This window comes from Nomia melanderi, chromosome 10, assembly GCF_051020985.1.
Source record: "Nomia melanderi isolate GNS246 chromosome 10, iyNomMela1, whole genome shotgun sequence".
In the NCBI taxonomy this organism is placed as follows: domain Eukaryota; kingdom Metazoa; phylum Arthropoda; class Insecta; order Hymenoptera; family Halictidae; genus Nomia; species Nomia melanderi.
In genome coordinates, this window is record NC_135008.1 from 13,224,118 (window position 1) to 13,243,124 (window position 19,007).

The window sequence follows — 19,007 nt, forward strand, 5'->3', positions numbered from 1 at the left end:
ACTTATACAACCATCTTTTATTTAGCATTATACTTTACTTAAATAATAGAACAAAAATGCAATAAGGAGATTGTGAATTTTTCTGCAGATGTGGATTTTCAATGATTAATTTGTAGAAATTAAAGTAACTAGAATCTTTTGATTTTAGGCGTTCGATCGCACTACAAAGAATAGAAAAATTTAATTGACATGTTAGAAAACGCTATCAATGCGTAACATTTGAAGTCTAAATTTCATTATTACAATTCTTTGTCGCATTCTATTAGGTCCGTTCACTGGCTTTTATGTGTACCTTTTAAAACACGATAAAAGAGCGTATCTCTTATTTTTATGAAAGAAAATATTACAATGGCTGCACGTAAATATTAAATTCATTCGTTACATAATACAATTTTCCGGATAGTTCGATATTTGTAACGATATAAATCTCGGTTGCGAGTACGAATAATTGAACGGTTCCGAAAATAGAACTGCAACCGCTACGTAATTCACGAAACAAAAATACATTATCACATGACAAGATGAACACTCCGGGGTTATCAGTTGTATGAAATTCATTACAGCCACAAATACACGGAGTTTCCAGTGACCTGACGTTTATAACCGCTATTGGGAGAATGTTCGGCGAAGAAATTTCAATGCGCGGTATTGTGCGAGTTACATAAAGGAGAACATGTATTTTTCCACTGGTATAATTTTCCATCGTGTGTCGGAACTTTATATTACCGCGATCGATGACAGAGCTGTACAACAATGTTGTAAAAATAACATTCGCATATAAAACGGACAGTAATAGTCAACAACGCGGCATAAGGAAATCGCGTTTACCGTCTCGCGACGAGAAAAGGGGGAAGAAAAAGATGGTGTATTCTCACGGCCTCACCGACGATGTTGAGCTTGATGATGTGACTCTTTTTCGGGTCGGTCGAGATTTGGCACTCGTACTCGCCTTCGTCGCGTTCCTGGACGTACTTAACCTGCAGGGTCCAGCTGTCCGTCGCGTCTACGAAAAGCGCCTGGAACCTTTCGTCCGGGATAAACATGGTTCTATCTACTGAGAGGATATGGGAATCCCTTCTCCTGACCCACGACACCTTCGTTGTTTTATAAAAAGAAACATTACAAAATCGATTAAACGTTTGGGTCGCATGAAGTTTTTTACAGTAATGTCTCGTCAGTAGATCAAATACTGTTCTACTCTGGCTATAATAATCGAATAAGCTTGCACAGACAACCAATTCAGGACTTTCTTAACGAAAGTATTGGCATGCTCGAACTAGTAGCGATACATTACTGTAACATACTTAATATCACACAGCGTTTAATTAATAGAAAAGTTACTAAATGTGATTTTTCTAAATTCACTTGAATTACTCATTAAAGAATTTATGAAATGTTTAGCTTTAATATGATAATGGTTGAAATTATAAGTAAACTGTAAATGTGTCTGAAATTGAAAAATTTTCTTGTAGAATTTAAGCAAGAAGGAAACTGGTACTCGATAGAAGTTTGTTTCTTTTATCGCAAATTTCATTGCATCGATGGTAACGCGAGAGCTCATTTAAATTTCTATGAATGCATAAAATCGGGAATTTAGTCACGTTTCTTAGGAGGTCGAGTCTCATAACTTGCAACCATTACTGTTTGAAAACTAATTTATCATCTGGCAAACTTCCCTTGTTAGTCGTTACAAAGATTTACTCTCGTTTAACGGGGAAACTTGGATTAAACCAATCAGAACCCGACGGATATAAATTGGACCGAATCAGACCAGAGTGTTTTGAATGAAACCAATTCAGGCGAGTTCATTTTTTCGAACCTCGAAGTTAGTTCATTTCCAATTTGTTGGTTTTGGTCTGGCCCGCTCCAAGTCTATTGGTTCCGAGTTAGTTCGTACCGAATTTGTTAGTCTTTTGTTAGTCCATTTCGCGTCTGTTGGTCTGGAGTTGATCTAATTCGTGTTTCTTCAGAATTCGCAATGACTCAATTCAAATTTCTGGGGCCCGTGCTACCGCCATTTCCGTCTTTCTCCTCAGTTTGATTTCAATTCAACGCTCTCCCCACTTGTAATTGATTTCGGAATATCTAATTCGATAACTGATCGTCTACAAACACAGAATATCAGTTTGGTCCGTCAGTTATGAATATTCATCGGCAAGAAAACACGTGTCGCGCGTTTTCGAGTATGTTAACTTACGCATCGCGTAAATCTCGTCGTATCGAGTATCGACGATCACATTTGTCCCTGTGTTTACCCGCTCTCACTTCAAATGAACGATACCAACCTTTAATGCACGTGTCGCGTTCCAATTTAAATTTTAATTAAATCTCCGCGGTAATTTCATAAATTATACAATTTTATACGCGGCGCACTGTTCCCATCGAATTTAAATAAAATTCCTCCTCGATTAATTTCATCCTCCGATGGAATTTATTAAAGGATGAACATTCGGTAAATTCCGCGATCGAAGTTCATACGTTCCTCGTTACTGGCTGGCTCAGTTTTCCACGAATATCCCGTATTCAGTTTCTCCCGTCGCGGGTCCGTCGTCGTTAGCCGACATACTTCGCGGTTCCTGGCTCTTCATCAATTCTCCAGCCGCAGCCGGCTTTTTCCCTTCGCCGTGAACCGATACAAAATTTAAGAAAAAGCCGGTATCCGTTCGCGGTCGTGTATTTTTCTCATCAGCTCCGCTGACGGAGGTCTCTTTCTTCTCAACAAAGGACCGGGATTATTAATCTTTTCTTTTATATGTCCCGCTGCATTGTTATACTTTCCGCGGGAGCGCGGACGTATCCTCGCGGAAGGAGCGAAATAAAGCAATAGAAACGTTTCCTAGCGACGCGGTGAAAATTCGAGCGTGTCCGCCAAACTCCGGCCGAGCTTCTCTGGATGAATACGGGCGGGCAAGCAAGCGAGTCAGGGCGCCGGGAGTGCGGCCGGGGGCGTAGAAAAACTGGGCCGAGGGTGAAAAAGAGCGAGGTGAGCGTGTTCGACTTCCCGATCCCGCTCGATCAATCTTCTTTCCCTTGTCTACGGTTAATTTATCGTGCGTCGATCAGCTTCGCGGATCGTTCTTTCGCCCCGCGCAACGTAGCAGGCGAGTGGGTCGGCTGGTTCGGAGTCGACAAGAAACCATATTAAGAGTGCATTCAATTTATTCGCGCGATAAGCATCTCGTGTCGCGGCACCGGGCGGTAGGTGTTCTACAGATGCAACCATGACTTACGACCGAGCGGAACTTGTAATCAACAAAGCGAACTAAGTGCTTGTTGCCCGTTGCCGAGTGAAACACCGACAGAGAAAGGTAGTAATTTCAGACCGGGAAAAATTTGCCTACCCAGTTCCGCGGCCATTAGTACTGATGAACATGGATCGGGGGGTTGGCGTTTCGACTTCGAGCTTCAAATTGTTGTTCGAGGAACTTACGTTACACGTTATCGATTTACATTGTTCTTTTCGCGAATGGTAATTTTTAATTATTTTTGTGGATTGGATATTTCTTATTGTAGAAACAGTTATTTTGTTTCGTGACGACAAAGGTGAAGGTTCGTTGATTAAAAATATTAAAAATTGAAAGTATGAGCGATAAATTGGTGTAAGTATTGTCTGCAGTAGTAACAGAATATTTTGTAAGTTGTTTTAAATGTTTTGATTGTGTATTAACCCTCTATGGGCCGAATTTTTGTTATTGTTAAAGAAATAATAGTCAAAATGATTGTTTCGCGTAATTCGCAAATCGATAAACATTTTCAAGTGACCGCAACTTTCTGTCCCATTCGACATCGATAGGAAATTACCGATTTAGAGCAGTTTCTTGTTCACTGAACCACTTCATAAGAAACGATTATTTGATAACTTGTATTTGTCAAGCGATCCAGAAAACAGCCATTTATTATTTTGCGGCATTAAAAAACTTAATGGGGATGAAATTGAGTTCACTGCCGTTTCATAAAAACCTCATCTTTCAAATTGCATCTAGATATTATTTCGCACTGACGAACACTGAATTTCGCCAGGAAATTACTAACACCATTAATTGCAATTCTTCTTTTATCGTTTCTAGAAAAACAGGTCCATTCTATAGGAACGTTCGAAATTAGAGAAACTACATCGATCAATGTCAGCGCAGATTAACACAACGTAACGTTTCTGGACTCTAAACTCCATCACAGTAACGGGTTTCACAAATTCGGCGTCAAAAACATAGTAATTTTAATGAGCACGGTCACGAAACGAGCCATAAAGAGAAGGGTCTTGAAGCGCAAAAAAACATATTTATCTCGAACGTGTCCTCATGTACTCAACGATTTCACCTCGTGTTGCGCGAACACGCTAAAGTCGGACGCGGCAAACACGATTCCCGGAACGGAACACGGGAACACAAAGGGAAGGGGACGGGCGGTTGGATGGATGCGTGGACGGAGGCCGAAGGGTGAACGTCTGTTCCGCGAAATTGTGCACAAAGAACAATCGCTTTCAAACGTGTTTCCGAGCATACCGTCGGCACAATGCCCGTTGACAGAAAGTCAGTCCGTGAAAGTACGTTTAATGCCGCGCGCGATAAGTATCGAGGGGTGTGAAGGAGTCCCGACGTTCTCCAGGTCTGGATGGGTCGGCGGTGACGGGGGTGGACGAGGTTTACCGACCCTTAAGTACGCAACCGGACGATTACATAAGGGTCGCATGTCACCAAACACTTAGTCCTAGTTGTTTCAGAGTACAACTTTTATTTCTGTAAACACAAGCCAGCAGGGGGGTTGAAAGTTCACCTAAACGAGTGATACGAAAAAGTTTTACTGCTCCGTGTCGCCTACCCGGTTAAACGCGTCCTTCGCCGCAACAAGACCCACCCCTTTGTCTGTCATCGCCGGGAGATCTGGGTTACTTCGACGCGGCGGTCGGCCGCGCGGGGGCGCCTCGTAAAATTCACGCGGGCTCGTATAATCCGGCTCTAACGGTCGCGAATCCGGACAGATTAGACTTTTATAGTTCGCATAAATTGCCAGCAGAACCGCGGCGGGAGTGAGATACCGGCGTTCGCTCCGAGTCTCGGTTTATCGTCGCTATTCCGATTATTGTAATAGCGTAAACCGGATGCTCGCACTGTGCGAAATATCGACGGTACGCCGCGCCGACCCGCGATAGCTCACGCCGTGTTCGATCGTCGGATCGGCGGAGTTCATGGAAACCGGTGAGCCGTCGGTGCCGATACCATCGACGCTGGATCGCAGAAAACTGGGCATTCACGTGCAAATAAATCCAGTTTATCTGACCCTCGAGAAGGGCGGTTAGATAGACGGCGCGGGAGGGGCGACAGCGGTATCCGGTCGTACTTTTTGCAAGGAACAATGACGAGATAACGGTTTCCGAAGTTCCTCGAGTGCTTCGTAATCGACTAGGAAATTAAGGAATTCGTAATTTGTCCGATGAAGCATGCGCCGTCCGGGGAACGCGTGATGACTTCATTTATTCGTTGTACGCGGTGTTGCGCTGGTGGTGATCGTATAGACACGTATACGGAGTGTTGAGCAAACGAGAAAAGTTTTGATATCAAAAAATGAATTTGTTGTATTCTTTTCAGTGGCCTGACGATTTATTATTTATACGCGTTGGTATGTTTATATAAAGTACTTAAATGGAAAGTTTGAGCGCAGAAAATGTTCCTTTTCGGTTAAAACTAGCTTGTTTCGTGTTAAATTATATTATTTATAAAAATTTGTGTTTTCAAAGAGTCTTGATGAAGAATTTAGAAAACCCCTTTTACAGGGCTTCATGCTTAAGGACATAACCGTGTCAAGAAAAGATGGCGAACTTACTGATTTATTACCAAGTTGCCGCACTCTGCACGGCAAGTACGCATGCCTTCCCAACTGGGCCGTGACGTTCGTAGGGGTGCTTGCGTCGAAGTACGGCCCTGTGTAAATCCCGTCGAACCTCTTCACCAATGAATGAGACCTTGTGCTCACCCCTGAAAAATTCCATCAATTTTTAAACTTCAGCACGTACGAAGTCTCGAGTTGTAAACTGTGAAAAATATATGACGCTACCAGAAGAATTTCAAATTTTACGTTCAACTTCAAAGGAGATGTTCTGCCTAAAAAATGCATCGCAGAAATACACGATGTTATTAAATTTCCATGTTTCATTATTTACATAAGATTTTCCTTTCTAACACTGATTATACGCCGCGTTTGAATATTACAAAAATGCTTCTAAATCCGAGAAAAATAGAAGAATATCGCTCCTACCGTACATATTTCTACGTTTCCAATAATATTTCAAATACATCAAGTAAACTAAGAATCTCAGCGGGGTGAAATATCGTTAAATCTATAAGAGCTGCAACGCTTCATGCAGAATAACAAAACTAAAACTGGTATACCAAAATTAAATTAATTACATCCCGATAATAGTACGCTGACCCGACACTCCATTTCACTTATACGTTCAATATTTACCTCAATCTCCACAGACGACGCTCTAGCGATAAAAATGAAAATCAGTATCAATAAATTAACATAGTTCTCGCTGCGACGGCTCCCGAACAATTCGGTGATTAAATTCAAATTCGCCGCGGCAGCCGCATAATACTGTCGCCGTGCGAATTCCCTGGAAAGGTGTTGCGACGCGAAGCGCTTTCATTGTGCGCCGCCTGCGCTAGCGCGAAACGTTTACGAGTCCCCGCAATCCCCGGGCAAACTTTAGCTTCAGCCCAAACGTCGGTCACATTTTAGATGGTTGCATTAACATGGTGCCCTGATCGCGGCGGATTGTTATACCTGCTGAATTTACATTGTACCGGATATCCCCGGCGCCGCCGCCATGATGGAATAATAAAAGGATCACGGGAATATAGTGTATTCCGCATTCGTGACGTCCATACACTCGCGGCTTCCTTCAGCCCGTCCGCCACCCCCTCATCCCTCTCTGCTCCTCATTCGCTTCTTGCCTTTAGGAATAAATCCTATCAAAGCTTCTGCCAAGCCATCGTGCCTTGGGGAAATGGATACTAATCCCGGGATTCCGATTCGAGGGATCCGAAGACGGATCAGCATTCGGGCCGAAAAGCAACGTGGGCTTCGTTCCAACGACCTTGAGGGCCCACATCCGGTCCGCCGTCCGAAGGGTATAAAGGAACCACCTATTTGTTCGCGCATCATATTTCTTGTACGTGATATCATATCGCACATGCCCCGATGCGCTCATTTCCCATCTTTTTTCGTTCGACACCTGGTGAGGATTTAGCTGAGTAAGCATAGGAAATGCGCTCTGAATCCAATTTTGAAACTTGTGTTAATGCGGCGATGCCATTTACTTGAAACGTCCTTTTGAGTATTTTTGTATCATCTTAGTACTTCGTCCTTTATCTTAGAGTATGAAATGTTACCAAAGTAAATTTTTATTAAGGTAATATTAGATGCAATGAATTTATGCAAAGATTGGTAAATTGAATATGAATATAAAGATTTGATATGATTTTGAATATTAGAATTTCCGATTTTAATAATAATAAATTATTTCTGTACGTATATAACAATTAGAATTAATGTTATTGGAAAACAATGAGCTACGAGCAAATTGTAGTTTCCGAGAGTGTAAGGCGAAGAATAGTGGTAATGTGGCTGATAAATTAAATCTTATTATTTGTCCAGGTTGTTCTGTCTCTTTTACTATTGAACTAATTGCAATTTAAGAAGTTATAAGTCGTAATCCCGGAATAGCCATTGCAAAATTGAAGGCTGAAAACTTGGAGGACATTCTTGAGTCTAATTGAAATATTTATCGACTCCGTTTACAGCAACACAAAGTTCTCCTACTTCTCGAAGCTATTATATATAAAGTATATCTGAATCTGGTTGCCATTTAAACACGATCTTCTTGTAAACATGCTCTTAAGAAGCAAATTCTTTTCGATATATGTTACTTTTTTTTATTTAGCGTATAGATAGTTGATTATTTTTCAAAGCGAATTAAAATTTCACTAGTTAAATAGAAAGTCAATTTGTGTTGGCAGTAGTAAAGATGATATTGATCATTCATTAAAACTTGAATATTCCTTTAAGAATAAGGTACAACGGTATTTCAGAAATTGTTATCCTGTTACATCTGGGGCTAATATTATTTAATACATATTTAAATCTCTCTGGTAATACTTCTCAAAAAAGAAAAATTTCAAAGAACGCAAATTTTCAATTTCAAGGATGCTTTTCACTGCAATATTAACCATTTTCTTTTTATAAAATAATTCTATTGTATCCCATAAACAAAACGTACCCAGATAAAACAACGTACTGGCATAAAACCATCTATTTCAGTCAATGTTATACAAAAAATCGAACATTCACCAATACTTTATCTACAGCAAAATCCACAGTCCCATCACACCGAATAAACAATTCCAAACTTTTAAACAACGCTATATAAATTTACCTAAAAGTTCAGTGTAAAACGAAATCAGGACACGACCAGATTCTACAGAATTACAGCAAATTTTTGTAGTTCAATAAAAAAAACAAGAACATCAAAATAATTGGTACGCGTTTCAGAAAGCAACGGAGTGTTTTCGCCCAACGTATCGTTGATTCTTCCGTGACAGCGATTTACTTTGTGTTACGTGTTCCCAGTGATAAGGGAAACAGTGCATTACTGGTGGCTTACGATTCAATGCTACGTCGCAGAATCGTTGCTCAATCGACACGCAACAAATACGAGGAAGCGTTTATCGTCGGTACGGCGGAAGGGTGTCCGAGGGGGGAGTGGTGAACGTTCGTTTGTACGGCCGGATGCGAATATCGAGCGATATCTCTCGCGAGCGACGCAAAAATTCGCGTTCTCGTTGTCGACGGGGGATCAAGAGGCGTCCCGATTTATCGTCGATGCTCCGAGCCCGTGGAGTTTATACGGGACGCCGGGAATACTGGGTACCGGGGGCGGCGAAGGAGAAGAGCTCGATAAAACAGCTATACGAGGGGGGAAAGTTTTTACACTGCCGAGCTATCGTTGGCAACTCGTCGTGCGCGTTATTTAACTTCGCTCCGCGCGCCGCCGAGGCGTTCTTCGACCGAACGACTTTCAATCCACTGCAGAAACCGCGGATTTCAACGATCCTTTTTCGCTGGGCTCGGATGAACGCGTCGAAGCTCCTTTCATTATAATGTAACTGAAACGCCCATGCTTTTGTTAACCTTCGTGCACGCCGGTTGGTCAGCTTTGACGTTTGACAGTAAGATTATGGTGTGTGTGAAACACATATTGGATTTTATAAACATTTGGTTATATGTTTATTTTATTTTTTATTATATTTCACTGTATTTTTTCTGATTTATAAGATCCGAATAAACGAGTATCAATTTTTCTAGGAACAATAGAATAATGTGTGCGGTAAATATTCGTAAACTTAATGGTGAAGTGAATGGAACACTGATGTGAAGTAAATGCTCATCATTTTTAAAATTGTATTATTATGCGTTTCAATTGAATAGTTGATAAAGAGGAATACGTCGTTTATATTTGCAATATTTGAAGAGACAAATTACGTCGGGGAAATTTATATGTTATGACACTTTCTGTGACAATATTGATGGACGAGTGTTTATTGTATAAATACGAATAAATGAAAAGTAATTCAGTTCGAAATGTTTGTTATTCTGGTGGGAGCTTTTGCAAACTCGATAATATATGAATTCACATTGTGTCGCTATGAAAATAAAATGTATTCAAATGTTTTGATACTTTTTTTGAGAAAACAATTTTACTACGATAAATGTGTTAAAGAAGTGTGGGTTAAAGAAGTGGGTTCGAGGATCCCCTCCCGCTAAGTTTCCGCACGACAGCTCAAGCCTTAGAAACTCTAGGGTTAATGCACACAGGGTGATAAAAAGCGGTTCAGAACTTTAGGGGTAGATAGTATACTAGTAAAAAAATGCTTTTTATAACTTGGGTAATATTACTTTTGCGACACATATTTATTGAAACTTTTTCCCTTCGTTTGACAGGCATTATCTACTCTTAGAATTTTGAACTCTTTATCATCTTGTACAATTAGGGAAAAATGCTAAAACTATAATCGTGATAAAATAGACGAAATAGACTACGAAATGTCACATTCTTATATATTCCTTCATTCTTCTAGTTGTGAACGGCAGGTGGAATCGAATATTTTTAAATAATGGGTACAATCAGGAAATATTAGGTTGAAATTAGAATCTTGCGAACGAATGAATCAATTAAATGTAGTTTATGATGCAAAGTATTCACTACTTATATTTTATTTTTTATACATTTCAAGTCGACAAAACAGCTAAATACAAAGACCCAAACAAAGTAATAAATTCCACGAAAAATTGTCCAGTAAATACACAAAATCGAAATATTATCTCAAAAAAATTGTATTTTATAACCAGCAGGTATAATTACTCTACACACAAGAGAAACAAAAAAAAATATCGCTATAACGCGAAACTTTACCTTTTTTCATCCCCTTTACAATTATTTCTAAACCAACTTCATAAAGGCCGGGTTAAATTACGCCACCGTCTCGTGATGCAAACGAGCGCTTATTTTTCACCTCAAATTACCGCACCCTTTGTGCCTTTTGTTGCGAATTTTTCGCAATAAATTCTAGCAAGGCACAATAGAGACACCGTTAATTAATGAATTAACCGATAACGGGGAACGCTGACGCAGGGTTCATCAAGTGATTCGAAACAAGCGTTTCTTCGGCTGCGCATTTCGTTTCGCCGGAGAAAATAAGTGCCAGTCATCACGCCAATGCAAACAAAAAGCGCCGTGTCGGTTGCCGATGACGTCATTGCAGGGAACATGTTATTCAACAAATTTTAAGCGTCAGAATGAAGGAACCGCGGGAAGGGAAGTGATCACGCGTTAACAGAGTAGGAAGAATAAGAATGCATCATGTCAGAAGTATAAGTGGATGAGGTACTTCATTAACCAGCGCAAAATTATCTTGAACCCACGGCAACTAAATACAGTATTTCTCGTGGTGCGTCCTCGCCACTGTAGACCACGCAATGGTTTCCAATGTGGGTTTTCATGTTTTTTCTTTTAATAAAAACCGTGACACAACCAGAGGAAATATCAGGGCGAGCGGGAGGGAACAAAAGCGACCGAGAAACTGTCCTGGCGCTGCCCGATATAAACCCCCCACTGCTTAAAGAACTTCCACCATCTGTACATCCGTTTCTCCATCCCAGTAGACACCGGTAGACATCGCATAGTGTGCTGTCACTTATAGATATATTTGACCACTTCTAATAGTCACTATTTAGAAAAGAAATTAAAGTAAAAGGTAATATGTTGATGTTTTATTGCTTCTGTTCAGTGATGCGTGTTAACTTAACAGTCTATAGAAGGAAAATAAATGAAAGACAATATTAGCTATTACTTTACGATTATCACTTTGTCGTTTTTATGTTACATGTATTTTGCACTGGGAAAGAAGATATTGTTTTTCATCGAATATTTGATTTTGTTGTGTTTAGTAGGACTGTGTTTTACTTTATCGGAAACTGGAAATGATTATAAATTGATCACGGACATTCCAAAGATGCCGCGATGGGAGAAGGAACGATAAGATGGCAACGTACAAAGGAAACATCGAACACAGCGACGCGTCCACTCTATAGCGGCCCTCTAGTAAAACTTTCTGTTAGATACTGATCGGAGAACATCTCTTCGACAGTTTATTCTCCAATGGCTGTTGCTTTTATTCCCAGGAGTGAAACCGCTGAATATATATATATCATCGGATACGATATCACTAAAAGCTTTTTATTAATATGCTCAGAATTAGGATATCTGTCTCATCTATTTGATTTCAATCGCGTAATTAAATTTCTACCACGAATCGGGGATGCAATCGGAATACCGTATAACCTGGATCAGAAATCGCTCAACTGTAGAAGAGTCGGCTAATTGCGGAACGATGCTTAATTATCACTGTTTACAGAATCATCGAAAAGTCTGGGATATTGGATCGATACGCGTCTGTGGCGGTGGCCGTCTGTAAAAATCCAGCTCCGTCCGAGTTGGCAAATAACGTCCGACCAGATAAATCGCGATCCTTTCAATAACCTCGGTATTCATAACATTTAGAATCGGATCGCTGTATTATTGGCGACGCTGGACGTCCGTGGGAACGTTCGAGCTCACGACGCCATTATATCGAGGCACGCGCGATATCTGCCATTGTCTCGTATAATTTTACCGCAGCCGTATACAACGCCATTTCGACCGTGCAAATACTTCACGCCCCACTCTGTAACGGAAACTGTACCTAGGACTCGAGTACTTTTGGGGGGTTTAACGCTGCTGCAGTAACAACAAAGTAATTACACCATCGACGTTTGCTAAATGCCTCGCAAGTTTTCGACGCTAGTCAACGTGCTCGCGAAAATTGCTGTGACAGGTATGTGGACACGTACGGAATGTCACTGAAATGCAGATTGAGATGAGAAATGGAACACATGAAAAGGAAAATTTCACGCTGATTTCAACTATTTTCTGGTGACTTTTATTTGTGAAAATTGTTTATTTTTTGTTTATAGGATGATGTGTTGGTGAATTGAAATTTGTACTCCAATCGAAGGAGTATTTTATTCATTTTTTTAAAATACGTGTCATTTCAGTATTATGGATTGAGAATTTTCGAAACAGATAATTCGAATATATGTTAGTTTATTTTGAATTTAGTTAATTGTTATTTTGTACCATTCTCTGCGATTATGTTTCACTATATTACGGGTTTCCATCTTGTTGATTAATTATTTATGAAATTATTTATTTTACATAGACTACGAAAACGACATTAAAATCCTATGAATTCAGTAATCGCACTATAACACTTACACCGCAATAATTGCACCATACACTAATTATAGGAATCAACGAACAATTTACATCAAACCGTTCACAAACATCAATGTAGCTACTAAAATGTCCATTCGTGTTAGACGATTGGCGAAACAGTACTAATAGATTTATAAACATCGGAATAACCATAATTACAGTATTCCACTGGTAACATTTATTATAACATGAACACTAATTTCACTAATAACAATAACACAGCATATAATAAATTGTCTGTGACACTGAGAGGTATATACTCGCTAAATGTAACCCATCTCCCGTTAGCTTCTATTCGAATAATTCCAAAGAAGCCACAAGTCCCCGAGTTACTTAAACTAGCGTAAAAACCGTCACTTTTACGTGGCAATGAAAACTTTTCAAAGCGACGTAAAACAGCGGAGACGAGTTTAATACCCACAATAAAGGAGGCCCGACCGAGTATTTCATTCCAGCTGGGCAATCGTTCGAAAATTAATCCGCGCAGAGAAATATGCACATCCATTACAAATTTAACCATCGGTGCACCGTTTACAAAGCCCGGTAAACACCGCGTTCAGATAGGCAAAGCAGAGTGTCCTTACGTCTGCCGTTTAGAATCGAATCAAATAAATGTCGAGCCGCGTTACCCAGGGAGATAGCGTTTCACGGTGCGCTGGAGAGACGCTTAAAGGAGGGCTGAGGCCGCGCACGCGGACCTTGAAAACCGAAATACCACGGGTAAAGTTTCCACTTAACCTCGAGGCGATCGTAAGAAAGCCCATGACGACACGGCGTCGCCGAGGGCACTGACGAACCAACGACGATTAACGGAATGCTTCGTGTCGGTTAGAGCCGTGTCCCGGTCAATTGTTCCACGCTCGATGAATCGATTTGCCAACGCGTTTCCGTTCAGATGGCGCGAATCGGATTGGCAATCAGTGCGCGCCGACCCGGTATCGCGTGCACCGGGGACGACTAGTCGCACGACCAATCAAAGCCCTCCCTCCCAGGACACTCGATCTTCCGGACAGAAGGATCCTTCAGCGATGCAAAATATGGGGCGCAGGCGCCGGTCACCCGGCGACCCGTATCCTACTCGACTGGAAGCATTTTTTCAAAATTCTTTGCTCCTTTTGATACTTTAGCCGTGTACCTTTTTTCCGTCTTCGGAAGGCGATATCTAATTAACAAAGATTGGTGGATCGGGTAAGATCTGTAGGTGCGAAGCTAATAAGGAAGCAGACGTGTACAGAAGAAAAGGAGAAAGGATCTAACGACCCGTGTTCTTCTCAAGCTGAAGATCTTCTGGTACATTGTTTACTTGTTTCAATCCATTAGCTATGTACCCTCTTTTCTACCTTCAGACGGCAGTATCGAATTAAAAAGGTTGATAGAATTCCAAAGATTGGTAGAATGATTAAGGCCAGTACGTACAACAGTTAGTAAGGACGAAAACACAGACTAAAAAGAAAGAGAGAGTATCTGGCGTCCTATGTTCTTTCAGATTTGAAGTACTGTTTTTTTAAATTTGTTACTTCTTTCAATTCTTTAGCTATGTACTTCCTATTCTATCTTCAGAAGATAATATAAAATTAAGCTTGCGAAAATTGATAGATTGTTTAATCTTTTAGCTAAGGCGGGATTAGCTTCGAAGCTATACCTTTGTACGGTAAGATTTTACGCGGTCTGTATATCATAAATGTAACAATGCGATTTGAGACTGATAGAATTTTTCACTGTGCAATTATGTTAGATTAGATTATGATGTACACAGTTATCGACGACAGAGGAAGAATTGAGTCGCTATGGTGGCGTGCCGCTCAAAAAAGATGATACACACGAAAACTACTATAGTAGCTAAAAGTTAAGGCCAGTAGGTACAACAGTTAGTAATGAGACAAAAATACGAAGAGTATCCGACGATTGGGGGGGCATGGAGTCAACCCAAGCGTGATTGGATACGTCAGCGACTGCTGCGTGTGCCGGACACAGGTCACGTTTTTTGCCGGTTACGTTGACCGGCCACGTGAATTATCTCGCGGGTCCACCACCGATTATCGCCGGTCATGTCGCTCCCGGAAATCGTGTTTCACGCCGAGATTACCGGATCAGTGGGAGCGAGACGCAGAGAAAGGGCGTTAAAGGGAGCAGATGGCAGCTCGGTGTAATGCGTTATTTACGGCCGATCTGGACGACAGATATCGTTCGTAAATTTCAGGGTGCTTGCGTCGCGCGCGGCCTCGAGATGGAAAGGGGTTGAACCTTGCGGTGTTAATCGCCCTGGGGTCGTTCAGGTCGTGCAGTAATGTCAACGGCATTGGTTTTGCGTGCGTCGGCGTTCTTAGAGACTTTGGAATTTGTGTGATGAGATGGTAATGCGATGGAGTTTGTGATGCGTAATAGAAAGTTCGCTGTTGTTGATAATAAAATAATGATAGGGGTTGAATTGTTAGTATGATATTTTTATAGCTGGTGGTATAACCGACAAAGGACGATCTCATATGGAAATAGTAGTTATAAATGTAGAGTGAACTTCGTTTAATGGAAGTCCCCTTTTTCAAGGAAAATGGGAATTTTTTGGAATATATAACACCTTTAGCTAAATGGTTTGGTAGAACTGACAGGAAGTTATTCTGCATGAAAGAATAAGTGAAAACCAACTTCTGCGTTTCTGAGAAAATCTACATTTGAAAATTTGTCGAACACGTATCTGGAACACCCACTTCGCGATTTCAAAAATGAAGGTTCAAATAAAAATACCTAATTCCACGTTTTTCATTTACTTTCTCGTACTTCTGTAGATTACGCGTGCGATCATTCATTTTTTTTCAAAAACGAACTTTGAAATAAAACAACATACTACGTGTTCTTGATTTTTCATGTAATGCCTTTCCCTTTTCATTTGTACTATCACTTACAAAATACCTACATATTCTACATTTTTTTTAATGAAAATGTGATACGTTGTAGAAGTTAAACTGGATATTGTTTAGATAGGATGGAATTTCATAGAACAAAGTTAGATTAATGGATAAGAAATTTTTTGTGTTAAATAGGCTGATAGTATAGAGGATGATTGAACGGATCACCGTCGTTGTAATAAATTATCCAAAGTGATGATATTGGTAGTGTTATTACGTGCAATGCAGTAGTATGTTGTTATTATTTTACCTCCTTAAGGGATACTATTCCAGGGCAATAAATCTGTCAATCTATTGTATATAGGTAGCTATTCATCTATATATTGTTCAAGGCACTATATGAAAGAAAGAGACCCTTGAGGCTTCCACCGAGGTATTCTTATTCTGAAACCTTAGAAGATTTTCACCATAACTCATGCTCTTTCAGGAAACAAGTAGTAATTACACACAACGTTAACAGGTTTCCTCATACTTTACTCTATATACAGGGCTTTCTGAAATTTATAGTACAACCAAAAAGATAATACTATTATAAAACAAAATAAGTCTTAAACATATTAATAATAATCTTTTTTATGTAAAGTTTTCTTTTCAAGACAATCAAAGTTAAAAATTTGTCGAACACACTCGCATTGAACATATTCAATCCGAATTTTTTCGAAAACGAAGTTTCTATTGAAACATTTGAAAATTAATTTTGTAATCTGTCACTACAAGTTAAATTGATAATTTTCAAAATAACACAAATTCGAAATGGTCCGATGTAAAAACGGTTGACACTATATTTACGTCGCCAAAGCACTTCCGTTGTTTATCGTTAAACAATTACTGTTCCTACGTGTATCTCCCTTTTCTTGATGCTTCTAACACAGAACTCGATTAAAAGACGTAATGTACGCTCCGAAGTCGTTGACCACCAATCCGCGCGCACAGTGTCTCTTCAAACTGCGTCATTAACCTCCCATCAGATCCAATTTATAGAAAACCACGCACTTCCCCTCAGAATCGTAGACACTTTCAGCCAGCAGCATAAAGCAGAAAGACAATTTCGACGACACCACATTAGCGTTGTTAATCGTACTCGAAGGAACGACGCGAATAAAATCGCGGTGGGTTAGATCGAGCAATTATAATTCGATTTGACCTAATCACGGATTGATAGTTACAGCGAGTTAACTACCGTACAATCGAAATATGCTTGGCGTCTCTCTTTGGCTTCGCGCGTTCTCTCTTGGTTGCCGTTAATATGCTTATCATGTAGCCGAGCGTAACAACACGCGCGTCTAGATTATTAACTGAGAACAATTACGTGTAAACGAGAACGCGTTTCGGGGCCGTGTTGTGCAATCGAGACGATACTCGTCGCGGAAAATGAATATCTGAGACAGAGAGGGACGTAGAAATTCAAAACAGAAAGCAAGTCGAGGTGAGAAGAGAGCAGGTGAAAGTGGAAATAAATTTCTCGGAAACAGAAAAAGGATTTCTGACGTATATTTCCCCGGGGACGGTGATTGGCCGACGCGGAAGACTCGAGCATCAGCTCGGACTCAGTTTCCCGAGGCCGCTTTATTAGAGCGGCACGTACGGGTGTTCGATGTAATTTTACGACGTCATCGGATACTAAACTCAGACATAAATCTGGATTTTCCGTCCCCCGAAGATCGCTTTTCCTCGCACCCCCAGCAGGGCTAACTCGATTTTCTGTCTTACCAGTTCATCAAACATTTACGTTCCGCTACTTCCACCGCCATACCACTTCTCAGATTCTAACGCCGGCTACGTCGGGGGTGTTTCATTTTCGTTTAATCGACCGAGATTGAGAGAATAATTATTTATACTCGTCGAGGATATTCGATCCCCACTCACTTCCCCTACATTTTCGTGATATCTGTTTAGTTAACGTGACAATCTATCACGTTCAACTATTAATAGATTTTTTCTCGTCGGCAGTCGGAGTCGATTGAAGATACCATGAATCGATGTACCACGCGCGATCTATCCTATTGGACAGATAATCTGTACAATCCCTGGAGTTCCATTACCATCGAGTATTAAACCCTTCACCGTTTACAAAATTTGATCGTGACTCGTAAAATTTTGAAGATACGGTTAAAAATCTTTTTCACGTATTTTAATCGCAGTTTTATACGAACAGTTCATAGAAACACTCGTGGTAAAGAATTACACTTTTATATAGCTGTATTCTAATCAAAAATTCCCAATTATTTCCACTAGTATCGTCATGTAATACAAATATCCCGCACATGTAATAAAACGAACAACAATCTACCCACGACACACGTCACACACAGAATGACATGCCCGGCTAAAACGATTTTCCATAAGTGGTGGTTAGCGGAACGCCAAAATCTCTGTCCCAGGGCAAGACCGATGGTCGGTTAATCACTGCGAAGTATAATCAGCGGCCATTTCGGTAATTGTGTTATGGGTTGAAAGTGTATAATGCATCGCGCCGATGCAGAAATCGATTCTGTGTGTATGGCAGCAGGTAGAATTTTCAGGAACTCGAGTAGAGGGCTGGAGTTTCGAAAAACGAAATCGGTGTTACGGAATTGGATAAGTTACTTAACAAATTTTCCGGGCGCGCTAATGGCGGCGATCGCTTTGGCGAAAGTTGCAGCGCACGCCTCGTTGAATTCGCTATTTTGGCAGGTTCTCGCCTCTATTTCACCCGGCCGATGGAAACGTCTGATAGCAGCGGCGCGGCTTTGACGAACGGCCAGTGTGTCTTTCGAAACGCGACAACATCGATTAACCAACGAAGTTAACGTCCGCTCCCGCGTACTGAAATGTTTTCACGGAAAGTTTCCGCCCTCCTCCGTTCGATCGATGCGGGAAACCGCTATCGAGCACAGGCGGAGTTAATAAATCCTGTTTACGGGCTTCGTTACTGTCCAGCCTAGGTCCTGAGAGTGCTCCGGCGGAAAGGAAAATTATTGTTGGAGGGTGCAGCTCCCCGTATCAGACGGAACCCGGGGTCCTGGAAGATCACTGTGATAAAACATGCCGAGGTTAGTGAACCGTGGCTTAATGCACCCTTGATTGAATCAGCAAAAACTGGCGGCGAATAGTGTCGGGGAGGGTGTAAGCTGGTCGTAGCGCAATTATCACGCTGTCCCGTGTAACCGGAACGTTTCTATGGGGTATGGTGCGAACCGCGAAATTGATGGTCCGTTGAACGAAGATCCGGGGTAATTGCCGGGATATCGCGT

The 19,007-nt window shown here is 40.9% G+C and overlaps 1 protein-coding gene across 1 annotated transcript in view; it reads right to left on the reverse strand.

Annotated features, from left to right (window-relative positions):
* Positions 1 to 19,007, reverse strand: part of LOC116428819 (zwei Ig domain protein zig-8) — a 29,985-nt gene that overhangs the window by 8,072 nt on the left and 2,906 nt on the right. The window contains exons 2-3 of the mRNA XM_076371190.1: positions 5,821 to 5,972; positions 884 to 1,094 (exon numbers count right to left, since the gene is read on the reverse strand). Coding sequence (XP_076227305.1) covers positions 884 to 1,094; positions 5,821 to 5,972 — 363 coding nt within the window. The remainder of the gene's footprint in view (positions 1 to 883; positions 1,095 to 5,820; positions 5,973 to 19,007) is intronic.